The 21,775-nt window shown below is 49.9% G+C and overlaps 10 protein-coding genes across 10 annotated transcripts; 5 read left to right on the top strand and 5 right to left on the bottom strand.

Moving 5' to 3' along the window:
- BJX68DRAFT_248251 (uncharacterized protein) lies at positions 1–891 on the top strand. The gene has a single exon (XM_071041887.1). It carries the CDS (start codon positions 312–314, stop codon positions 693–695), a length of 384 nt encoding a protein of 127 aa, XP_070893413.1. The 5' UTR covers positions 1–311; the 3' UTR covers positions 696–891.
- Positions 892–4,366, top strand: BJX68DRAFT_248250 (putative SNF2 family helicase/ATPase PasG). The gene is made up of 4 exons (XM_071041886.1): positions 892–1,535; positions 1,608–2,447; positions 2,504–3,242; positions 3,301–4,366. The coding sequence occupies exons 1-4, from the start codon at positions 1,305–1,307 to the stop codon at positions 4,158–4,160; spliced, it is 2,670 nt and encodes an 889-aa protein (XP_070893412.1). The 5' UTR covers positions 892–1,304; the 3' UTR covers positions 4,161–4,366.
- On the bottom strand, positions 4,367–5,963 carry end3 (cytoskeletal adaptor protein SagA). Its single transcript, XM_071041885.1, has 3 exons — positions 5,624–5,963; positions 5,322–5,556; positions 4,367–5,251 (listed from the first exon to the last, which is right to left on the bottom strand). Exons 1-3 carry the CDS (start codon positions 5,861–5,863, stop codon positions 4,512–4,514), a joined length of 1,215 nt encoding a protein of 404 aa, XP_070893411.1. The 5' UTR covers positions 5,864–5,963; the 3' UTR covers positions 4,367–4,511.
- A 137-nt stretch (positions 5,964–6,100) lies between these two features.
- Positions 6,101–7,414, bottom strand: BJX68DRAFT_248246 (mitochondrial K+-H+ exchange-related family protein). Its single transcript, XM_071041884.1, has 3 exons — positions 6,754–7,414; positions 6,618–6,673; positions 6,101–6,564 (listed from the first exon to the last, which is right to left on the bottom strand). Exons 1-3 carry the CDS (start codon positions 7,188–7,190, stop codon positions 6,218–6,220), a joined length of 840 nt encoding a protein of 279 aa, XP_070893410.1. The 5' UTR covers positions 7,191–7,414; the 3' UTR covers positions 6,101–6,217.
- Positions 7,415–7,555: 141 nt separating this feature from the next.
- On the top strand, positions 7,556–9,491 carry BJX68DRAFT_248243 (phospholipase D regulator). The gene is made up of 3 exons (XM_071041883.1): positions 7,556–8,088; positions 8,149–9,007; positions 9,096–9,491. Exons 1-3 carry the CDS (start codon positions 7,827–7,829, stop codon positions 9,121–9,123), a joined length of 1,149 nt encoding a protein of 382 aa, XP_070893409.1. The 5' UTR covers positions 7,556–7,826; the 3' UTR covers positions 9,124–9,491.
- BJX68DRAFT_248242 (cupin domain-containing protein) lies at positions 9,492–10,480 on the bottom strand. Its single transcript, XM_071041882.1, has one exon. The coding sequence runs from the start codon at positions 10,116–10,118 to the stop codon at positions 9,513–9,515; it is 606 nt and encodes a 201-aa protein (XP_070893408.1). The 5' UTR covers positions 10,119–10,480; the 3' UTR covers positions 9,492–9,512.
- Positions 10,481–10,935: 455 nt separating this feature from the next.
- On the top strand, positions 10,936–13,866 carry culA (cullin culA). The gene is made up of 6 exons (XM_071037567.1): positions 10,936–11,050; positions 11,113–11,182; positions 11,248–11,264; positions 11,316–11,383; positions 11,439–13,339; positions 13,392–13,866. Exons 1-6 carry the CDS (start codon positions 11,001–11,003, stop codon positions 13,578–13,580), a joined length of 2,295 nt encoding a protein of 764 aa, XP_070893407.1. The 5' UTR covers positions 10,936–11,000; the 3' UTR covers positions 13,581–13,866.
- Positions 13,867–13,981: 115 nt separating this feature from the next.
- Positions 13,982–17,438, bottom strand: BJX68DRAFT_202051 (putative Avl9 protein). Its single transcript, XM_071037568.1, has 10 exons — positions 17,129–17,438; positions 16,825–16,929; positions 16,517–16,759; positions 16,387–16,414; positions 16,273–16,336; positions 16,141–16,220; positions 15,914–16,085; positions 15,823–15,863; positions 15,631–15,768; positions 13,982–15,580 (listed from the first exon to the last, which is right to left on the bottom strand). Exons 1-10 carry the CDS (start codon positions 17,188–17,190, stop codon positions 14,153–14,155), a joined length of 2,361 nt encoding a protein of 786 aa, XP_070893406.1. The 5' UTR covers positions 17,191–17,438; the 3' UTR covers positions 13,982–14,152.
- A 399-nt stretch (positions 17,439–17,837) lies between these two features.
- On the bottom strand, positions 17,838–19,459 carry sakA (mitogen-activated protein kinase HOG1; the record flags this gene model as incomplete). Its single annotated transcript, XM_071043627.1, has 9 exons — positions 17,838–17,937; positions 17,996–18,179; positions 18,228–18,306; positions 18,369–18,725; positions 18,785–18,884; positions 18,941–18,984; positions 19,043–19,172; positions 19,293–19,340; positions 19,404–19,459. The coding sequence occupies 9 exons, from the start codon at positions 19,457–19,459 to the stop codon at positions 17,838–17,840; spliced, it is 1,098 nt and encodes a 365-aa protein (XP_070893405.1).
- An 830-nt stretch (positions 19,460–20,289) lies between these two features.
- Positions 20,290–21,593, top strand: BJX68DRAFT_248223 (uncharacterized protein). Its single transcript, XM_071041881.1, has 3 exons — positions 20,290–20,494; positions 20,551–20,612; positions 20,677–21,593. The coding sequence occupies exons 1-3, from the start codon at positions 20,327–20,329 to the stop codon at positions 20,852–20,854; spliced, it is 408 nt and encodes a 135-aa protein (XP_070893404.1). The 5' UTR covers positions 20,290–20,326; the 3' UTR covers positions 20,855–21,593.
- The last annotated feature ends 182 nt before the right edge of the window (positions 21,594–21,775 follow it).

Genomic DNA, 21,775 nt, shown 5'->3' with positions numbered 1-21,775 from the left:
CTCTTCCTCTTCCTCTTCCTCTTCCTCTTCCTCTTCCTCTTCCTCTTCCTCTTCCTCTTCCTCTTCCTCTTCCTCTTCCTCTTCCTCTTCCTCTTGTCTGCTATTTTACTGGGAATTGTTCTGACATACAGTTCGAGAAACGAACTTTGGAATCTGCTCTGCCCCTTGCAAAGCTTAGGCTTATCCATGCTCGGATACGCGGTGGATCTTATGACTCTTCTCGCGCCTTTTGCAAAGAGTTCGTCACTTCAGACGGTAGCTGCACATGCACCGAGCTTGATCAGAAATGTCCTTGGGACGAAGTAACCTGCATGCACTGCTTGCGGAGCTTTGCACACTGGGCTTTCGAACCAACAGGCCTTCCTAAGCTGTCAGTTATAGCGTTTGGTGACTTCTCCCATGACCGTCGCTTCAGTGGGTCACACATGTTTATTTTTCGCGAGCTCACCCCCTCAACGAGACTATTTCACTTCACAGACCGAGGCATCCACGATCATATACTCGACGGTATACAAGGGGCCCAGAGGATGCTAGGCGCTTGCCCGACACAGCCGATTCTCGAGTACTTCGACAGGAATCTTGATGATATCGATACAGAAGATTTAACAGACTGGACTGCCGAATTCGAGGTTGATTCCTCTCTTGAAGGTGACAACATTGAGCCAAAAGAGCGCAATTCCGCAAATCATCCCTGAAACGGGACCGTAAATCGTCTTGTTCCAGAAGCTCTCTTTTACTTTGCGGCAACATTCCAAGATTAGAAAAACTGGATGCCTAACCCAGGGGGCCAGCAGCCACCGAAACTTTCTGCCGCTTGATAATTGATTTAGGCCATGAGGGCATCCTATTTTAGCGTAACGGTGCCTTGCCGCAGGGAAGCTTTCTATGCATGTATATTAAGTCTGTTCCTCTCCTAATATCCGAAACCGACAAAAGGACTTGGAGTGGACGATAGTACTCAGTGTTTGATTTGATTGGCTCAAACAGTCAATCTAAAAGTGGTCCGTGCAGCGACGCGAAAATCCGCGTCTCCCCCATTCCTGAGAAAGAGGCGTCAAGCAGAACAAAGCACAGCAGTCTCCCACCTTGGCAGTTGCCTCAGCTGGTGTTGTCCCCGGATTCTCAGTTATCTCTGTATGAATTTGATATTGCTTGCCTCTAATTTAATGTCCAGTTTTCTCTCACCATATACTTCATCCCTTCTATTTGCCTACCACGCGACCTTTTTTTTTTAAGTCAGCGTGGCTATAAACCAAGCCTCCTAAGATTCGGCATAAGCTTTCAGTTTCTCATGATCCAGAGAAATGATATCGAATCCAGGAACCCCGATCACCCCGGCCTTCTCGAACGCCGCGCGACAAGACTCGCATCCCTCCACGCCCTTAACAGATGCTGATCAAGATGTGAGAATGACAACGGACAATGGCGCGAGCGGCGTTCGGGACAAGGAAGACCAGTCGGCCGCGGCTGTAGAAGATGAGGAAGACATGGACGTCAAGGCAAAGGCACTAATGCATTTGTTGAATACCAGCGAGGTGTGTAACCCTGCAAGTAAGCTCAATTTATTGCATGGGAGTCTCTGGCGGCTAATATCTCCCGTCGCTTAGGTCTTTGTCGCGATTATGGCCGAGAAGATGAAGAAGCAACAAGAAGAGGCCAAGCTTGAGGCCGCGAGAAAGCAACAGCAAGAACAACAACAGAAGGATGATACCGGAGGAAGCAAGATAGCTTCTGCGACGACTGGAAAGAGAGAGACGCGGGCCAATGCAAGACACAAGGAAACAGCAGAGCGCACGGATGAGATCGGACAGAAGGATGAGCCGGCAACCAGGTCAAAGAGAGGCCGTGGCAGAAAGGCAGCACCCGCTGCCAAGGGCAGCACAATCTCCAGCTACTTCAAGAAGGCGGACGTGAATGTTGACGAGGCCAAAAACACCACTGTTCAAGAAGCTCTGGAGCATGCGGCGGATGAATTCGAGGCCAACCCTACCGTTCTTGGTGAGCAGGAGCTCGTCGCCACGCAACAACCCGCGCCTGTCACTGGAGGCAAGATGAGGAAATATCAGCTCGAAGGATTAGAGTGGATGAAGTCCCTGTGGATGAACGGCTTGTGTGGTATTCTTGCGGACGAGATGGGCCTCGGAAAGACCGTTCAGGCAATTTCACTGATTGCCTTCTTTAAGGAGCACAATGTTTCTGGGCCGTTCCTGATAGCAGCACCGCTGAGCACCGTGAGCAATTGGGTGGACGAGTTTGCCAGGTGGACACCTGGTATCAAGACGGTCTTATACCACGGCTCCAAAGACCAACGCGCGGAGCTGAGGAGAAAGTTTATGAGCATGAGAAACCAGAAGGATGCGGATTTTCCTGTGATCTGTACGTCTTACGAGATTTGCATGAATGATCGGAAATTTTTGGCGCAATACCAATGGCGCTATATCATTGTGGTACGTTGTACAGAGCCCCGATGGACAGTCAGGCAACTGTATGCTAATACTCACAGGATGAGGGTCACCGGTTAAAGAACATGAACTGTCGACTCATCAAGGAGTTGCTCTCCTATAATTCTGCGAACAGGCTCCTCATCACTGGTACTCCGCTACAGAATAACATTACTGAACTATGGTCTCTTTTACACTTCTTACTGCCCGAGATCTTCAATGATCTCAACAGCTTCCAGAATTGGTTCGATTTCTCATCCGTACTAGACAACAATGGTCAGACAGATATGATTGAACGTCGAAAGCGAACTCTGGTCTCCACGATGCACTCGATTCTGAAGCCGTTCCTTCTCCGACGCGTCAAGACTGATGTCGAAACTGCTCTCCCGAAGAAGCGGGAGTATATTCTCTACGCGCCCCTGACTGCCGAGCAAAAAGACCTCTATCGCGAGATTCTCAACGGGACTGGTCGCCAATACCTTGAAGGGAAGGCAACAGAGCGGTTGATGGCTCAGAGCGGGACGTCATTACGATCAGCAAGCCGGAAGCGCAGTGCAGAGAGTAGTGGTGTTTCTACACCTAACAAGAGTCTCAGGTCTAGCCGTGATTCGACCCCTGGAAGTAGGGCTAGCTCTGTTCGTCGGCGAAGAGCGCCTCAGACCTACAAGGAGATTACTGACCGCGAGTTTAATGCGAAGCTGCGGAATCTAGAGCAGGGAATTGAAGAAGATTTGGATATTGAAAGTATCGATGAGTCGGAGCAAGAAGAGCTCGAAAGGGCAAACACTATCAAGCTTGCCAGTATGCTACGCATGCATCCCTTGTTATTCAAGTGCTTGTACTAACTTTGTCCTCATAGAGAGAGAAATCGCTCAGAAGAAGATGCAAAACCCCGTAATGCAAGCCCGACTAGCCTGCAACTCGCCACATAATTTCTACTGGCCCTGGGGAGACGACCCATCCGCCATCGACGAATCCCTCATCACAGCCTCAGGGAAAATGCTCCTTCTCGACCGCCTCATCCCGTCCCTCCTGAAAAAGGGCCACAAGATTCTCATCTTTTCCCAATTCAAGACCCAGCTCGATATCCTCCAAGATTGGGCCACCCACCTGCGCTCCTGGAACTGCTGCCGCATTGACGGCGCAATCAGCCAGGCAGACCGCCAGGCCCAGATCAAGGCCTTCAACGCGGACAAAAACTACAAGATATTCCTTTTATCCACCCGCGCTGGCGGACAAGGGATCAACCTCGTCGCCGCGGACACGGTCATCCTCTACGACTCCGATTGGAACCCACAGCAGGATCTCCAGGCGCAGGACCGAGCACACCGAATCGGACAGACGAAGCCCGTCATCGTTTACCGTCTCGCGACCAAGGGTACAGTTGAACAAACGCTTCTCGAAAAGGCAGACTCAAAACGCCGTCTTGAGCGTCTCGTCATCCAGAAGGGCAAGTTCAAGAGTCTCCTCAATGAGACGAGCCGAGACGACATTGACGAGCTGAAGATGGCTCTTGGTGAGGATGAGTTTGAGCGCTTTGAGGCCGGCGCGGATTCAGCTTCGATCCTCTCCGATGAGGATTTGCGGATTCTTACGGATCGCAGTGAGGAGGCGTATCTGCGCGCTGAGAAAGGTCTTGAGACTGCCGGGCGGGCGTTCAAGGCTGTCGAGACAAAGAGGGATGGCACAGGGCTTATGGAGCAGCTTACGGCGAAATAAGTGGCTCGATATCCTTGCGGAGTTTCGGTGGATTTGGCTCTTATGGGCGGAGTTAGGGTTTTCTTTGCTTCCTCTGGTTGAGGCGTTGATCATTTGTGGAAGTATGCGAATGTTATTTGAGCATGTAGGTTGCTTTGTAGTATATGGGCTGGCTAAATGAGGTGTACGCGATCTGGTGGTTGATTGACAAGACTCTAAATGAGTCTTGAGGTACTATAGAATAACTTAAATCAAGAACCAATATTAATTGATAAACGCCTGAGCTCCTCGCCGAAAGTGGCTATAAATATAAACATACAAATCAGACCACCGAATTAGGTACAGACGGAAAAGAAAGTTAAAGAGGTTGGACTATCGGAACGATCGCTCATCTTCAATCTGACTCCGCAAGTCGGCAAGGTAGCTTTTTCGCTGGATGAGGTGACTCTTCAGTCCTTCGACCTGTTCACCAACTGCTCGGACATCCTCGCTCAGGCGCTCAATATCACCACCGGCCTTGGCCCTTCCGGTGCCCTCTCGCAATTCGCGCATCTCACGCTCCTTGTACTCCAGAAGCTGGAGCGCCTCTTTCTTGATGAGAACCCAGTTTGGCCGGCCATCGCCCCTTTGACCACCCCTCCGGCCTTCCGAAGCTTTTGTCGCCGACTGCAACTTGGCGTCCAGCTCTGCGAGTTCTCGTCGCAATCGGACCTTCTCCCATTCCTCATCCTGAATGGTCTCGCTAAAGTCCGTCCCCTTGGGAGTGTAAGCGGATTTCCCGGCTACCCCGAGTCGACTCAAATAGGTATCGCCAAATTTAGCCTTGCGGCCCGATGCGGTTTCCGTATCCCCGTTTGAGCCCCATTTCTGGGCCGGACGTGTGTTCTCAAGTTGGTAATCGATCTTGTTGCTTTCGAATGACGCGCGCAGGGAGGCGGGGATGGTGCGGGGAATGCGAAAGCCCTCGTGACGGTAGTTTAGGATATGAAGGAAGGCTAGAGTTGCGTCTTTGCTGATAGCGGAGGATGCAGATGGGTTCACCAAGTTCCAAGCAGAGCGGACGTCGGTATCCGGAACATCAAGCGATTCATATAGAGGCTGCAATGACTCGACTAGAAGATGAAATGCGGGTTAGCGCGCATTCCAAAAAAAAAAGGTCGATATCAGGTTGATAAGACGCACAGGCAATATCACCGCGATGATTCTTGTTGGCGGCATATATCTCCTCATACTTGGACTTATCCGACGGGTTCATATACCAGTCAAAGCCGTCCTTCAAGCCGGGTGTGCTGTCTTCATCCTCTATGCGTTCAAACTGCTCCTGACCCCCACTCAGAGCGCGAGTGGCATGAACAAGGTGGGATTTAGATTCAGGAACGAGCCAGTCGGGTAGTGTATTGGGGACATTTTGTAGTTCCTATCGAAGAAGAGTCAATTCAGATAAGCATCCATGCACAATGACGACGACGATGATGATGCCGTACCCCGTTCACGATATCAAAGATCAATCGCATAGCAACACAGAATTCCTCAAAGTCTAACTCGCCGTCTCCGTCGAGATCTGCCAGATCCCAGACTTTCTCGAGTTGATCATCGCGGAGCCGGCTGTTCCTGAGCACGGAGGCGGCTTGGGAGTTGTTCAGGCGGGTCTGGCCGCCTGCGAGAGAGGAGAAAATCTCCCAGTATCGCTCAATTTCCCATTGCTCGATCTTTTTATTTGACATGATGCGCAATTCGATAGTTTTTCGTACTTGAGCACAGCAAAAATGGCAGCGTTTTGAGGAGAACAGAAGTCAATGGGCGGCTGATGCGGAGATGTTGCTCCGTGTTGATAGTTGAGCTTCGGGCGTCCCGCAATTGGGGGTGGCTCACTCCCACGGGGGCCCTCGGATTAAGATAGATCCGTTGCTAGTATACAGCTCCAAAATCTAAAGCAAACGCAAGAGCTTCGAGATTTCAGATTTCAGATATACTCAAAGTCATGATTGTCTATCCTTGTCGTCTGCCTAATCTACAATGCTGGTGTACACGGGATATCTACATAATCCCCAATTTCCCATGAATGTATGCTCTCTTGCTCACTGTTGCTTCTGCTCAGACGACTTCGCAGTGCCGTTTTGTTGCTTTGGCGAGTGGGGGGGCTTGAGGTGCTCTGAAACTTGAACGATGGCTCGCTCCGCTTCCAATGCAAGCCCTGGTGCATCAAGGATCGTCGCTAGCTTTTTCGCATCCTCCATGCGAAGCAGGATCTTATCATCGCTTTTCTCTACATCCTCCACCATCTCCGACACGGGATCATTTCGATCCGTCTCTTCCAATGTGCTCGAAACGCGCTTTGCATATAGCTCCACAAGCCCGGGATACGACACCGGTTTCAGCAGGTCCTTTTCGACCAGAAATTGCAAATGTTTGGAGCCATTCAAAGCTTGCCCTTTGTCAGTAATCCGAACATGGGAAAGGGAGAGCGGAAAAACCAACCTCGCCAATGCGACCAGCCTCGGTAAACGAGGTAGAAGAAGGGAATATTGGGTATTCTGCAACAGGCATCATATATGCAATTAGCATATAGAAGCAGGAAGGCAATAGAGTTCGCAGATATTGCACGGGAACATACACAGGGATTAGGGCAATCGGCGCCGTAAAAGGAGCAGCGATAAAACTCCACCACATTTTTCGACGATGCAAGTCCTGCCTCTCTGTCGCGAGTTTGCGTAGGATAGAAAGCACCTTTTCCTCCTTGATCGCATTGCCCGGAAACAAGACATCCACCTTTCTCGTTCCATGCAACTCGTCAATCCGGCGTTGTGCGCTCAGGGAAGGGATACTCTTGAGGCCCCATTCTTCATAGGGGATCCGCTGCTGCACTCGGTTCCCCCACAACACGAGGTGTTTCTTCCAGCCTTTGTCGGCCTCCTCCCATTTAGCCCATGTCTCCGCGGCCTTGTTCGTGACCCGATCTAGTATCGAGCGCTCTTTCGAAACATCCCCGCGAAGCAGTTTGGCATAAATCAACGCTCTCCTAGTCGATATTGGGACCACAAATAACCTCATGGCAGCAGCGCAATCTCTCGTTCAAGGATTCGGAGGCGAGAACAGCCAAAGGAGCGCGCAGCTATCGATCGATGAGGGAAAGGAACCGATGGAAGTGACTTGCGGAAGGTATCATGCCTTTCTCCTTGCTTTTGATAGCTGGAAATTGCCGCTTGTGATTTTTTTTTTGGTTTCAGCTGAACAAAAATGATATTATTATGATGATTATCGTCGAAAAGAATTATGGGTGATGAAGCTTCCTTGATTATTAACGTCATTCCGCAGCAATGCCTCGCCGTATCTAATTCACCAGCCACAGCCCGGAGAGGGTACATTACCGCTTACAGCTTAGCCGTGTCTGTCGATATCCGCCAGCATCCATGGGACTCTGAGAGACTTTCATTGCAGGGACCACAAACCCAACCTTCTCTTCGTTTCTCTCGGTTTTTTTTTCTTCTTCGTTAGTCGCCTATTTTCTATCTCTTCCTCTCCGACTCAAGGGATCTACCTATCGCAGCGAGGTGGGCTCAGCTGCCGGACAGTTCTTTCGAGCCCCTTAGCCTGAAGGGGATATGAGGCGATGCAGCTCGTTCCACTCCGGCAACTCCTGACAGCTCAGCCTCACCTCGCCTGGAACGGACGTTGAATCACAGGGCAATGGCCCAGGATGTGGGCGGAATTCGTGTCCAGCCTCCCGACTCCGGCCTCGCAAACGATCAGTTGATGGAGAAATCATCACCCGCAGAATGGACTCCGACACAAACTAGCAATCCGCTTAGCGGACAGACCGGCAATATTCCGCCTATGGACTCGATTCACCACGGTATAACTGATGGAACAACACGCGGCATAGCCGACGAAGTGGAGGAAAATGTTGGGCCGGGTCAAATATTGGGGGACAAGCCACGGACGCTGCCCGGTAAACTAAATATTTGATGACCACAAGGGACGTTTTGTTGCTGATTCTACTCGCGTTTAGCCTGGATTCGGTCTTTTGAATACCCAGAGGATGATATCGAAGCCAACGCCACCTCCCGACTACTACCCGCCCAGCCCAACGATGCATTTGTCGCACAGCATAATCACTCGCCCTACTCAACGTCAAAGCCAGGTCTGGGGCCATCAACACGCGGGGGCAGCTGGGAAGAAGACAACATACCCCGAGAATCGCGCTGGAAAAGCTTTTCCAAAACCATTGCGTACCCTCGAGAACACGGCGTGGAGGAGAAGCTTGTAACACCGGAATGGCTGAACGAGAATCATGGCGATTACTCACAACCATGGCGAGGACAGCTTGACCCGGACGAAGACACGGAAGATCCGCTCAAGAAGAAAAGGCGTCGTGAAATATGGTTCAAGCGCTTCCACAACACCCTTCTGCAAAGCCCTATTGTCCCGCTGATCATTCGTCTGACGGTGTGGTCCTTTTCCCTCACTGCTTTAGCCCTTGGAGGGTCCATACAGCGCCTCTCTAAAGACTTCCCTCATCCTCAAGGTCCCTCGGCGTTGATGGCGATTATCATTGATGCTGTCGCCTTGGTCTACCTCATCTACATCACCTGGGATGAATACACGTCCAAACCGCTGGGACTCCGTTCTCCATCTGCCAAAGCACGTCTCATCCTGTTGGATCTTTTCTTTATTGTTTTCGATTCGGCCAATTTGAGCCTGGCTTTTGAATCGCTCTCGAGTGCAGAGGGTGCGTGCACTGTTGCGGAGATCAATCAAACCCTGGCTCCAAAGAATGACGATATATGCGACCGGCAAATAGCCCTAGCCTCGGTCCTGTTGATTGCTCTCATAGCATGGCTTATTACCTTCTCCATAAGTGTTCTGAGGTAAGTCACCCCCTCCCCGACCCCCCACCACAACCCACCCCACACGACAGTTTGATATGCAGGATGCTAAATACAATTTATTGGACAGGCTTGTCAAGCGGGTATCAACCAAGTAGTTCCTTAGCACGTTGAGCCAAGCAAGCCTTGCCTCCCTCGCTCTCGGCTCTCATGCCGCCATTCTTTACTTGCTCTCTTGCTTTTTTCAGCTCTCTCTCTCTCTCGCGATATTATTCAGTATTTATGGCTGGAACCACATACTGGGTGCATACTTGATCTACTCACTATTTGCTTGTGTTAACCTGTCCCTCCTTTTGACTTATTCTCGCTTTTGCCTGATTACGGCCTTTTTCCCTTTTATTACTGACTGTCGGTTGCTTTGGAAGGCTCCTGTGTTTCAGAGCACATCATTTTCGATCGAATAGCCTACGGCTCTATATATAGATGATAATGTAGCCTAATATATTCAAAAAAGTCGCTTCACACAAAGGCCATCGAAAACTGAATCTCAAACCTGTAAAGCAGGCCCATCGCTCCCATACAGCGGGTCCCTCTGGAACCAGCCTAAAGTCGGAATATTCTGGCGTTTGGCTTCCTCTCCTGGTTTTCCATAGCACATATCCCAGGATTTGTTTACTGGATAAGCACCAACCATCTTAAACGATCCTCCGCTTTGGTCCGGCTCGGACAGGAGCCGGTGGCCCACGCCCGCCGGGACTACGATGAAATCGCCTTTTGCGACTGTAGGTTCAAATCGGTCAGGGTTTCCCTCTCCACCAAAGCAAAGTCGTGCGGAACCAGAAACGACACCGAGGACCTCGTGGCTAGTCGAGTGAAAGTGCGTTTGGCTGTACATGCTATACACCCAACTAGGAGAGACTTCTCCAACCTTTTCCAGATGCTCGCAAAGCTCATCGGCCGAGGCGTCGAAGGCCTGGTGGTATATCATGAGAGGCTTGGACTGGAGGGAGGTGTTTGGGATTCGCTCCCACTCGGGGATTTGACGGCGGGTAACTTTGATATCTGAATGTGGCTTGATAGGCATGACGGTAGATTCTTGTAGTGTATGAGTTTGGCGTTGTGTGCTGAAAACACCAATCTGTGGCGGTGACATGATGAACGATTCTAGATGACGTCATTTAACAGTTTCTCATGCTAAATTCTTGGGGTTTTGGGTTGAGAGCCGCATCCTTCAAAGTGTACAGGATAACCGAGTCGCTGGTGGTTCATGCGCTCCACCATCCCTGAGCATAATAAAGCCAGTTGGATCTCGCCATGACTCAGGCGGACATCCCCGTATTCTCAAATTTTCCAGGCAACAAGTTCGTCCTGGAAAATGATACGTCTGGAGCCTGAGACCCAGGCGCTTAAGAGCCCCGAAACGACTGCGCCCCTCGCGGCTCCAAGCTACTAGTAGCCTCGTAAATCCACATAAACCAGACATTATCCCGTCTATTCTTTCGAGAAAACTCGAACTCGGGAGCCTTGGGAAGACAGAAAACCAACTGCCTGGAAAAGTGGTATAAACCGCCAAGCAATCACCACTTCCAGACTCACAGCCTAGATTCCGCTGACCGCCTGCCAGAAACACACACAGCCTCCTCACCCCCCACAGCCTTCCGCTCGCTCTCATCATCGCCCAACGCCACGCCTGCTCGCGTTTGTCTTTATCTCAATCACGCCTCATCTTCTTTTCTCGCAAAGTCCTGCTTCTGTCAGCGTTTTGAGCAGCTGGCTCATTTGGCATTTCTTTCCAACGGTCGTTTCTTGCCATATTTTCTGGCGCAACAAAATTATATCATATTTACAGCTTTCGAGACCGCCCACCGCTCTATCTGACCAGCAGAGAGTATCTGTGAAGCATTTGGGTCGCGCCACCAAACCCGGGGACTCTATTTCACCCACGTCTACTCACTTCCGTAAGCCAAGAGCTTCGATGTGAATATATCTCAAGACTGACTATTCCATCGCAGTCTAGTCCTGTGTTCTTGATAAGATGCCTCCTCTTATTCCTCAGCCACCCCATAAAGATGATTTGGGAGAAACGTAAGTGCCTACTTGCCTGTAAGTTGCTGGGTTAACTCACTAAAGCTGGTTATTCGCTATAGATGGGCGTTCCTGGAGAATGGCATCGATAACGTGATGGTAAAGCTGGAGGAGGGAGTGGATATGAAGACAGTATGTATTGAATGAGTTCTCATTCAGCGGCAGGATTTTGCTAACAGATGCTTTTTTCTCCATAGTACATGGGCCTTTACACGTACGTTGATGCTCCGACAATCCATTCTACCGTGAATAACATCTGAGACAGGGCGGTCCACAACTTTTGCACTTCGCACAAGGCGGTTACTGGCACAGCCATACAATCACAACGTGGTGGTGCGAAAACCCGACATCTCTCGAGTTGTATAGCATAAGCTGACCGTCACACTAGCGCATCTGCTTGGAGAAGAGCTCTATAAGAAGCTGGGAGAATATTTGTCGCGCTATCTCGAAAATGTCTACACACAATCAACAAGTCACGCCGAGGAAGCCCTTCTCGGATTCTATATGCGCGAGTGGGTTCGGTACACCACCGCTGCCAAGTATATCAACCACCTTTTCCGGTACCTCAATCGCCACTGGGTAAAGCGAGAAATCGATGAAGGGAAAAAGAACGTCTTTGATGTGTACACCCTGCACTTGGTCAAATGGAGGGACGACTTCTTTCAGAATGTGCATGAAAAGGTCATGGACGCTGTGTTGAACCTCGTTGAGAAGCAAAGAAACGGCGAGACGATCGAACAGTCGCAGATCAAGAGCATAGTCGATTCGTTTGTATCGCTTGGGCTGGACGACACGGATCCCACAAAATCAACCCTCGATGTCTACCGCTCATTCTTCGAGAAGCCTTTCCTTGCCGCTACTAGGACCTATTATGAAGAGGAATCGCGCCAGTTTGTTGCTGAAAACAGTGTCGTCGAGTACATGAAAAAGGCCGAGGCCCGTCTCGATGAAGAAAAGGCCCGTGTCGGACTATACCTGCACCCTGATATCGCCAAGCATCTCACCGAAACATGCTTGGATGTACTCGTTACTGCCCACTCGGAGCTTCTCCGTGACGAGTTCCAGCCGCTGCTCGACAATGAACGTCAGGACGACCTCGCTCGGATGTACCGACTGCTTTCAAGGATCAAAGATGGGCTGGACCCTCTTCGAACCAAGTTTGAAGCGCACGTACGAAAAGCAGGTTTAGCTGCAGTCGAGAAGGTGGCTGCGGAAGGCGAGTCTTTTGAACCAAAGATGTACGTTGATGCTTTGCTATCGGTACACACGAGATATCACAGCCTGGTCAAAGAAGCTTTTAACGGAGAGTCCGAGTTTGTCCGGTCGCTAGACAATGCTTGCCGTGAATTCGTGAACCGCAACAAAATCTGCAAGTCCGGATCTACAAAGACACCAGAACTGCTTGCCCGCTACACGGATTCACTTCTAAAGAAAGGGTCAAAGGCTGCAGAGGAATCGGAGTTGGAAGAAATGTTGGTCCAGATTATGACGGTCTTCAAGTACATCGAGGACAAGGATGTTTTCCAGAAATTCTACTCCAAGATGCTGGCCAAACGGTTGGTCCACGTGAGCTCCGTCTCTGATGACGCGGAGACCAGCATGATCAGCAAACTCAAGGAGGCCTGTGGTTTCGAGTACACCAACAAGTTGCAGAGAATGTTCCAAGATATTCAAATTTCGAAAGATCTCAACGCCAGCTACAAGGACTGGTTGGACAAGTCCTTTTTGGACGACGATGACCGAAAGAAGCTTGTGGACTCGCACTTTCAGATTCTGGGAACCGGGTTCTGGCCTCTGAACGCACCATCAACTGACTTCCTTGCGCCACCGGAAATCGTGAAGACCGCTGAGCGGTTCCAGAAATTCTATTTCGACAAACACAACGGCCGAAAGCTGACATGGCTGTGGCAACTGTGCAAGGGCGAAATCAAGGCCAATTATATCAAAAACACCAAGGTCCCCTACACTTTCCAAGTGTCGACGTACCAGATGGGGATTCTTTTGCTGTTCAACGAAAGCGACACTTTGACATATCCCGACATTCAAAAAGCCACCACTCTCACCCCCGAAATCCTTGATCCTAATTTGAGCATTTTCCTCAAGGCCAAAGTCCTTACCATCAGTCCCGAGGGGTCCAAACCGGGCCCAGGGTCAACTTTCAATCTGAATTACAACTTCAAGAACAAGAAGATCAAGGTCAACCTCAATATTCAGATCAAATCAGAACAAAAGGTTGAGACGGACGACACGCATAAGACAATCGAGGAGGATCGCAAGCTCTTGCTCCAGGTATGGCTATATCCCGCATATTTGCTGAACCATAGACTAACACGATGAATAGTCTGCTATTGTCAGGATCATGAAGTCCCGGAAGAAGATGAAGCACGTGCAGCTTGTGCAGGAAGTGATCCACCAGGTCAAATCCCGCTTCCCTCCGCAAGTACCCGACATTAAGAAGAATATCGAAGCATTGATGGAGAAGGATTACATTGAGCGTCTGGACGGCGATGAAATCTCTTACATTGCATGATTGTCTAATCCAGCTTCAATATATTCATTCCACTTGCAGGCGTCTATCACGAGAACAAGGAATCCAGCCCTATTCATTGCATCGCATTTCACGTTACTTTGCTTCTTATTCTCCCTTTGTCCTCTTCCACTTGCTCTGATTATACCGATTCTCCCCCATTTGCGCCTAGACATGAAAGAAAAAATGAGTTTACGCAATGATCCTGTAATGGTGTTGAAGGTATATGCCATAACGTAGTTAATCAACGTGCCTAATATCCCCTGTGCTCAAGACTTGACAGACGAAAAGCATCACATCTTACTTCGAACAACTAAGTGGCCATGTGCTTAATAAAAGAGACTGAGATGCATGCCTGGCCATCATGTATTCGCCTTGAAATGAGCAATGTACAGTAAAAGTGGTATCAAAAGAAGTAGATACATCCGCGATGATCTAAAAGATTAAACGAACGCTAGTGTTTCCGATGGATATATGCAGCAGTGTATGCATGGGCTTTATACAAACTTGGCAATCAACAGCATTATCGAAAGGTATAATTCAACTGTCGATGTTGATTCGAATGCTTATAGGCTTTATGACAAAGTCTCGTTGACAGTAGTCGAGTCCAGCGGCGATGACTTTTCTGGAAGTGTTTCCCGTACACCCTTAGGATTGGGCTCGGCAGTGGTAGATGCTGGCGATGGCTGTGGCTTTGCGTTCTCATCGTTGACGAGATTGAGGTGGGGCTCCTTGCCGGGAGCGTCCTTCTCCGCTTGAGACATCTCTTTCTTGGGCTCGCCGTCGGACTGGGTGCTCGGGGCTTCCTGGGGAGTATTGTCCTCGATAACAGGCGCCTCCCGCGATAGAGGAGACTTTGGATACACGGATTCCTGGTCGTCCTGCTCACGGTTGATGGAGCTAAGATCCAAGCTTTCGCGTTTGAGGAAGATGTTACTCCATCGCTTTCTTCTGCTTCCACTGCGTGAAAGCGTAGACGAGTCTTCGCTGCGATGAGACTGCATTGAGCGCCGTCTACCCCGGTCCGAGTTGTCGTTTGCCTCTGTGGTGCTCGTCAAGGTCGGAGTTGACGGAGACGTTACAGCAGCACTTGGCGTTGGGGAGGGGGTAATGGATTTCTTTTCCTGCCATTCCTTGCGCTTTTCGGTAGCCCATGAGCCCCAGGAGCTAAAGTAAGCGCCTGCCTTTTGACCGACCGCGCTGACGGAAGCCTGAGCCTGTGTCACGTCTACGGCGGGGACTGCTACTTTGCGGTTGGGGAACCAAGATGAAGACCCGCCGGCGGATGTTGTTGGAGAGGACTCTGAGGCTGAAACTGGGAGCGAGGCTGTCCTGTCCAGGGATGGCCGCGGTGACTGGTTTGCTTTTTCTTCGTTCCTCTTGCGCTGTGCCTCTCGCATGGATTCTATATCAGCCCAGAAGCTGTTGAACGCGGCGGTTACTTTCTTTTGCCCGGTGGAGATGTGCCTGTTTAGGGCTTCGCGACCTTCGCGCACTCGTTCATCGAGATGGAGGTCCGCAACCTGCTGCGAGATGCGTCTTTGGACATCGTCAATGGTAAGACCACCGGCAGAAGGATGTCGGGGTTCAGCGATGGAGAATAAAAGGGCATCAGAGGTCAGGCGCTGGAACAGAGCATAGTTGGAGGTGGTTCTCCATATTGCAAGAAACTCCTGGTTAAACTCTAGTGCTGGGTCGCCTTCGATATTATAGGCGTCTAATTGCGCCCGGCTGCGGCGACCCTGTTCACCGGTAAGGTAGGAGTTGAGTTCTTCGTGATACTTCATAGAGGAAAGTAGGGCCAAAAGGTACTCTTCAAATTGAAGCCTAATGAACTCTTCGGAGCCCACATAGCCGTGAGTCTTCGGCTGTTGGGGATGCGCTTCGTCCCATGTATCGTTCACTATTTGCGTGATGGCGTCAATCCAGCGCCGATCTGCCACAGAGAGTGACAGGGCATTCCGTAATGGAAGCGAGTTAATATTGATCGTATCTTCGTCAAGCTACATGCGATACGTCAGCCTGCATCGAAAATGAATGGACGGTCTCCTACATTTATTAGAATATCGCTATAGCGATCTTTTTGCTGCAAGAGCAAAGAATTCGTAGACCCAACAACATATGATTTCGTTCCATCGTCCGCGAGCAGATCCAGCTGCTGAAGGGGTGTATAAGGTCCGAACATGCTTCCCTAGAAGGTGTTAGAACAGCTCAAGACGAATCCCCCTCATAGATCGTCACCTACCTTTCCAAAAATCTGCAAGGGAAGTCCCATATAGGCCAATACTTTTCAAGATCAGTATGTTTTGCAAAATCGGGTCTTGGCCTCATCATACAGGAGCTCCTATCGCTTGTCTTGAGAGATGTCGGCTTCTCAACAGTTTGCGCGTAATCATCGAACGCCGGGTCGGCACAGTCTTGGAGATGGTTCATAAGTCCTGGAATGAGGGATACGAGCGAGAATTGAATCATGCACAGGCGCTCGCATCTTGAGCCGAAAAAGAGCATCTGATCGCCGCATTTGCATGAGTAAGAGAGGCGGCGCGCTTCGAGTGGAAATTACCTTGGGTTGCAAAAGTAGAGCTTTGAACAGTACAAGGGTCTGGAATTTGAACTCGTGGATCATCTCCCGTAAGGAGAGGCCTTGCTGTACGTCAGTACAATTCTGGCACGGTAGATGGAAGTAGGGTCTCACCCAGAGTCTGGTCTTTGAATACCTCATCCTTCTCCAGGCTGATAATCAGACCTTCATGGAATTTCTAGAGAGTCAGTAAGGCTATCCAGCTCAGACCATATCGAGCGCGCCAACCTTGAGAATGTCGAGGTCCGAAAAGTCCCTATATCCAATTCTTCGTCAGCCGGGTCTTCTGAAGGCAACTGCCTCCTTTCGTGGCTCGACTCTAGGTTTATTCTGCAACGAAGCCGACACATAGACATACCGCTGTGCGAACCATGCCGAAGTGACAATAGACAACTTCTCCCTGAGTTGCCCAAGGCTCCTAGGCTTATCCGTGACAACGACAACCGCCTTCTGTACCGTCGACCTCGTCACGTCTGGCGACTTGTAAATGAGAGCTTTGGAGTCGATCTGTCTTGAACAAGCGATGCCGAAGAGCGAAGTCGGAGGTTCTGTGTCGGTCCCTTTGCGGCGTAGAGTAAAGTACGAGAATTCTTCGGTAGATCTGGTTGAGACCAGCCATATTAGCGAGTTTTTATCATGCGCAAGGGACAGCTTCGATGTCCATACAAGTGCGCTCCGTCCGAAAGCGCCATGAATGGTAATAAGGACCAGTCGTTTTCCGCTGCAGGGTCGGTCCCTTCTGGACCAATGCACAGTTCGATTTCGGGGCCCCTATATACACAGATGGAATTAGTACATGAGCTGATAAGTGTGCCATTCCTTTCATTCGAAGCGCATCCCGACGTGTTTGCGGAGTTGCACCGAGAAAAAGACCCGAGTGTCAGGACGCGGAGGTAGCCCGGACCCAAGTTCGTTTTCAGCGGTGCCCCCCTTCCCAAACAGCCTGTTTAGAAGCTTAGAGACCACTCACCTAGCATGGTGAAAGTCAATGACCATGACAATCGGGTCTTGTGGGACCCGATTGCGCGGCATTTCGTCAATCGAGACACGGAATGTTGGTCGGAAGTAGTGTTGAAGTGTGATACTCTTCCTAAGGCGGGGGAAGGTTCCCTCACAAAGACCAAATTAAGAAGACCAACCAAGAAGACGACTGCTCGAGTACGATAATCGACAACAATCAAAACACAAAAATGGGTGAGGGAATGAGGAAACGAAGTCGAGTCTGGGGTTGCGCAGGTTGGCTCCTTTTGGTGGGCGGTGGCAGACCTGCAAGATTATCGGCCCCGCGTTGTGGAGGAGATAGTGTATGTAGTCTTTGCTATGTATATATCGTGTCAGATTTTGGAGATTATATAACAGCATCGCGCAAGCCACCTGAAATTTAAAAAAAAAAAAAAAAAAAAAAAAAAAAAAAAAAAGGCCCTGTTACAGCGCTTCCAAGAAAAGGAACCTCAGTGATAATAGGTGTGTATAACTGAGAAGTCACAAAAGCAGAAGATAGTGAGGAAGATATATAGAGTGATTGAGTTGAAGATGTAGGAATAAGGAATAAACGTTCGTAGATATAACATAACACAAGTCTCACGCCCAGTCTACATGCCAGGAAAAAGAGGAAAGGAGAATAAGCCCACAACATCGTGCTCGTACTGCTGCCTGCGCTGCATCCACGCGATTGAGCTTCATTGGAAGGTTTGCTGGCCGTCTGCGACACTTCCAACAAGGGCTGGGTTCACATCACCACCTTGGTCAATATTGTGGAAGTCCAGGATCTCAGAGTACCTGTAGCCAGAGTCAGTAAAGACCACGGAGGTTGAAGCTGAAAGAAGATAAGACTCACATCATGATCTTCCAGGTGTCCACGGGCAGGTCAGCATCATTAAACGACCAATCGAACTTCTCCTCCGCCTCCGGTTCATCAGTCGGATCATGGTACGGGGCAAGATATTCATGCGCAAGCGCTTGGTCGGCGCGAATTCGCTTCTTCGGGTCAAAGACGAGCATGCGCTCAAGGAGATCAACAGCTACATCCATTAGTTTCGATCTCGCCAACCAATCTGTAGGGCACATACCGTCCGCATCTGCATTTCTAAACTTGGTGGCCAGGGGTTGGCGCTCGCGCTTCGGTAGTGATTTGACGAATCGTAGGGTCTGTTGTAAAGTCGTGGTTAACGAGCGTTTCACGTATTAAAAGTCTGGTTTTTTATGCATACATTCTCGCTGCAGATGGTCTGAATCACATCGTCTGGAGGCGTGCCAAGAAGCTCCGTAATGATGGAAAACTGGTTGACATGGTCCTTTCCGGGGAACAGAGGCTTTCCCTCTAGCATCTCGGCAAAGATACATGCGGCGCTCCAGATGTCCACCTCCACATCATATTTCTGCCACGTGAGCATGATTTCCGGCGCACGGTAATACCTAGTCGAAACATATCCTGTCATCTGGGGATCCTGGATACGGGCAAGTCCGAAGTCGCAAATCTTGAGATCGCAATTCTCATTGATGAGAATGTTACTGGGCTTCAAGTCACGGTGGACAACTCCAGCGGAGTGGACATATTTCAACCCCCGCTATATTGTATTAGTCGGGCTGCGATCGCGAAAGCGCCAAGGGTCTTGTTGGCACGCACCAGAATCTGGTATAAGAAATACTGGATAAACTGTTTCTCCAGTGGCCTGGAAGTAAGAAGTCTGTGCAGATCGGTGCCGAGAAGCTCTGTGACAAAGTAGCTGCAATAAGGAGTCAGCATGAATAGTTGAAGAGTGTGGGCAGCGGTGCGGCGTACATGTCCTCGAGAGGGGAAATGAAAATATCACTCAAGCTGATGATCTGCTCGCAATTAGCACTATAGCGATAAAGCGACACATTGAATCATGCGCTGACTGACGTTCTCGTGCCGTAAATGTTTCAAAAGCTTCAGTTCGCGATATGTCCGCTTGGAAAGCACTGGGGTGCTGAAAGGCTTCATGATTTTCTTGACCGCAACCGGCTGTGCAGTCAATTGATCCCTCGCAGAGCTTTAATTATCAGGATGATGTATCAGCATGGAGTTTTTGGTAGCCAGAAAAAGCTATAGTGGGCGATGCGGCGACAGAGGGATGGAGGGGATGGAGGGGATGGAGGGGTTAAAGCCATACCAGACCAGTCCGAAAGCACCCATTCCCACGGGTTGCAAATCTGTGTACCTGCAAATTCATCATGTTACAATCGAGCTCTCTTTCTCCTCTCGCAAGAAAAGGGAAGCATACCGGCTGGTGATCTCAAAGGTCGTGCCAAAAATCTGGGCACGTACGAATTCGGCCATTTTGGATCAAGAGCGAGCGTGACACCGGCGCAATAAGGACCTCGGGGTTGTCGGCAAATGACTCTAGGACTTGACGGTCCTGCTGGCGGAGTCGATAGAGGATGGAATCAAAGAGCGGAGAGGAGGAAGAGCAAAAGGACAAGAGCAAGGTAAATGGAAGGAATTTGAGGATGCTGTTTTCTCGGAGGTGATGAAATGACGAGGGGAGCCAGAGCGGTGGTGGCGCGTCCAATGGATGATAATGTGTGTGGGGGGAACTTGGAAAGGACGTTCTCCCACCGAAGGAGTTTAGTCCGCAGCTATCAAGTTTCCGAAGAGAAACAGCAGAAGAAACCGATGACGTGCGCGACAAGAAAGCAGACATTCGAGAAAGGGACAACAGCCCGTCTGCCAGCGCCAACAACTGGCGACTAAACCTGTCCGCGCAGCCTCCTTTCTAGATCTCGACACGCATTGGCCGGAAGATTTCTGCGGCTTGATTTGGTTGATCCAATAACCGCTGACTAACCGTTAGTTAACAAGCTGTTCATCCCTCAAACAGCCCTCCAGGGCTCACTCTGATGTTGCAGTTCTAGGCGTTGCTTCCTCTGAGTCGCTGGGGGTTAACCCCGCCGACAAAATAAAGAACTGATATTTCATTAATACTAGAGTATCGTACTACAAAGTTTTCATGTACTTCAAGGTGATTGCGAGCAGTTCCTTAGGTGCTGGGCGATCGGAATGGTGATAGGTTCTAGTCCTCGAGGCGGGCGACGAGGCCTGCCGGTCAGGGAGGGGATTTCGCTGGGCCCCAGTGATGTCGTCATAGATCTCCGCAGTCCAGCCAGGACCCTCTTTTCAGGAATAATCACACTTTTCTTTAGGAGGATGACAGAAAGCACTGTTTACTCTAGTACCTTAGTAGTTGGCAGAAGCGAAAAAAGAAACAGCCTTAAGGATCGCATAAATAAGCATACGGTCTCCATCGTAGTATTAGCTTTCCTGCCCTGCAATCCAAGATTGTCCTGCCCAGATGTATACCTCTCACCGCCCGATCTATTTCGTGTATAAGTACTCCGTATAGGGGGAATGTCATGGGACACAGCACCGACCTAAAAATGCCGACGAGTTGGCCCTTGTGCTTCAAGGGTTCAATCAAAATTCAATCGGCGGTCTACCATTTGTGTCACGATCAGGCATAAATTTAGCAGGTTCTCCCTCAGATTCGAATCACAGACCTTGTGTTACGATGGACTGACCGCCCAGTATCTTCTTTCTATATCATGTTCAAGGGGAGTGCCTCGTAAGATCCCGGCTCGGGGTCCGTTCCTAGTACTTGTCTTGTGTCTCTGCACAGCAGCTTACCCTGCCTACCACCGCTTCAAGGGAGACATAACCAAAGGCCTGATGGTGTAGCCGGCAGTCTCAACGGTTGTGAAGGCAGCAAGTGTGCCTACATGTTCTCCAGGATGAAGCATTAAGCCTGGGATGGACGATGCTGCATATCGAGGTGCATAGAGTATGGTTAAACGACGAGGCAACGCCGGGGCCATGTGTATAACCTTGACAGACAGCTACTTTAGGCAAGACTCTGCAAACGAGTTGCTTTGCTTGCAGTTTGACTTTCAAGACCCCTTTGTCCATGCTGGAAACTGGTTCTTGGATTGACAAGCCGCAAGAGGATGATCTCGTGGGGAAATGGTGCGAACTATGTTCTTCAGGACGATCCTGGGCAAACTCGAAAAGTTACCGAGTATCAACAAACAGTGGTCCTTTTGAATTGGAGGCGTAGCGTCTTGTTCTGGCTTCGTTTGGCGTCTTCGAGCCAAAGTAAAGAAAACTGCATGAAGCAGTTGACTTACCATTGCGGCGAGATCTTAAGGCGAGGGGAACTTCCGAGACAACTTGCTTTCCCGGCAAGGCCCCCACCCCCAGTAGTCAGTCAGGCGCAACACCATAGAGACCGAAGCCCAGTCTCATTGTGCTGCAAATCATTGAGCAGAACACCAGTATTGGCAATGCTGCGAGTCCTAGAGTGCGCTGGCTGGACGCCGTGAGAATGACACTGAGCGAGACACCTGATCAATTCTTGCGGGACGAGTGGCACAAATAAAAAGTTGTGTCTTATTCTCTTCTTGACCTTGCAATGTCCTGAACGAAGCCATCATGTGACTTACTTACATCACGTGCTTCTGCAAAAGAAAGCTCAAGATTGAGTGCCAAAATGGAAGAAGTTGGTTGGTTCGATTTCAGACTTGGATTATTGAACTCATCGCAGTCGAAGGCAGATACTTTAAACTGGCCATTATTACCCCAACAGCTCGTTTTCATCTCCCC

The sequence above is a fragment of the Aspergillus pseudodeflectus genome (genome assembly GCF_044049435.1).
Source record: "Aspergillus pseudodeflectus strain CBS 756.74 chromosome Unknown BJX68scaffold_77, whole genome shotgun sequence".
In the NCBI taxonomy this organism is placed as follows: domain Eukaryota; kingdom Fungi; phylum Ascomycota; class Eurotiomycetes; order Eurotiales; family Aspergillaceae; genus Aspergillus; species Aspergillus pseudodeflectus.
Note: the sequence above shows the minus strand (reverse complement) of the source record. Positions and strands in the feature narration are given on the sequence as shown.

Coding starts and splice junctions, on each gene's coding strand:
- BJX68DRAFT_248251 (XM_071041887.1), top strand. CDS start 312: ATGCACTGCTTGCGGAGCTTTGCACACTGGGCTTTCGAACCAACAGGC.
- BJX68DRAFT_248250 (XM_071041886.1), top strand. CDS start 1,305: ATGATATCGAATCCAGGAACCCCGATCACCCCGGCCTTCTCGAACGCC. Junction 1,536..1,607: donor ATTTGTTGAATACCAGCGAG/GTGTGTAACCCT, acceptor CCCGTCGCTTAG/GTCTTTGTCGCGATTATGGC. Junction 3,243..3,300: donor AAACACTATCAAGCTTGCCA/GTATGCTACGCA, acceptor TTGTCCTCATAG/AGAGAGAAATCGCTCAGAAG.
- end3 (XM_071041885.1), bottom strand. CDS start 5,863: ATGTCAAATAAAAAGATCGAGCAATGGGAAATTGAGCGATACTGGGAG. Junction 5,557..5,623: donor TCTTTGATATCGTGAACGGG/GTACGGCATCAT, acceptor CTTCTTCGATAG/GAACTACAAAATGTCCCCAA. Junction 5,252..5,321: donor TCATCGCGGTGATATTGCCT/GTGCGTCTTATC, acceptor TTCATCTTCTAG/TCGAGTCATTGCAGCCTCTA.
- BJX68DRAFT_248246 (XM_071041884.1), bottom strand. CDS start 7,190: ATGAGGTTATTTGTGGTCCCAATATCGACTAGGAGAGCGTTGATTTAT. Junction 6,674..6,753: donor CCGATTGCCCTAATCCCTGT/GTATGTTCCCGT, acceptor TGCCTGTTGCAG/AATACCCAATATTCCCTTCT. Junction 6,565..6,617: donor AGGCTGGTCGCATTGGCGAG/GTTGGTTTTTCC, acceptor ACAAAGGGCAAG/CTTTGAATGGCTCCAAACAT.
- BJX68DRAFT_248243 (XM_071041883.1), top strand. CDS start 7,827: ATGGCCCAGGATGTGGGCGGAATTCGTGTCCAGCCTCCCGACTCCGGC. Junction 8,089..8,148: donor CAAGCCACGGACGCTGCCCG/GTAAACTAAATA, acceptor ACTCGCGTTTAG/CCTGGATTCGGTCTTTTGAA. Junction 9,008..9,095: donor TTCTCCATAAGTGTTCTGAG/GTAAGTCACCCC, acceptor TTTATTGGACAG/GCTTGTCAAGCGGGTATCAA.
- BJX68DRAFT_248242 (XM_071041882.1), bottom strand. CDS start 10,118: ATGTCACCGCCACAGATTGGTGTTTTCAGCACACAACGCCAAACTCAT.
- culA (XM_071037567.1), top strand. CDS start 11,001: ATGCCTCCTCTTATTCCTCAGCCACCCCATAAAGATGATTTGGGAGAA. Junction 11,384..11,438: donor CATACAATCACAACGTGGTG/GTGCGAAAACCC, acceptor CCGTCACACTAG/CGCATCTGCTTGGAGAAGAG. Junction 13,340..13,391: donor ATCGCAAGCTCTTGCTCCAG/GTATGGCTATAT, acceptor CACGATGAATAG/TCTGCTATTGTCAGGATCAT.
- BJX68DRAFT_202051 (XM_071037568.1), bottom strand. CDS start 17,190: ATGCCGCGCAATCGGGTCCCACAAGACCCGATTGTCATGGTCATTGAC. Junction 16,760..16,824: donor CTTTCGGACGGAGCGCACTT/GTATGGACATCG, acceptor GGTCTCAACCAG/ATCTACCGAAGAATTCTCGT. Junction 16,086..16,140: donor CTCTACTTTTGCAACCCAAG/GTAATTTCCACT, acceptor TGCGGCGATCAG/ATGCTCTTTTTCGGCTCAAG.
- BJX68DRAFT_248223 (XM_071041881.1), top strand. CDS start 20,327: ATGACAGAAAGCACTGTTTACTCTAGTACCTTAGTAGTTGGCAGAAGC. Junction 20,495..20,550: donor TATACCTCTCACCGCCCGAT/CTATTTCGTGTA, acceptor CACAGCACCGAC/CTAAAAATGCCGACGAGTTG. Junction 20,613..20,676: donor ATCAAAATTCAATCGGCGGT/CTACCATTTGTG, acceptor CGAATCACAGAC/CTTGTGTTACGATGGACTGA.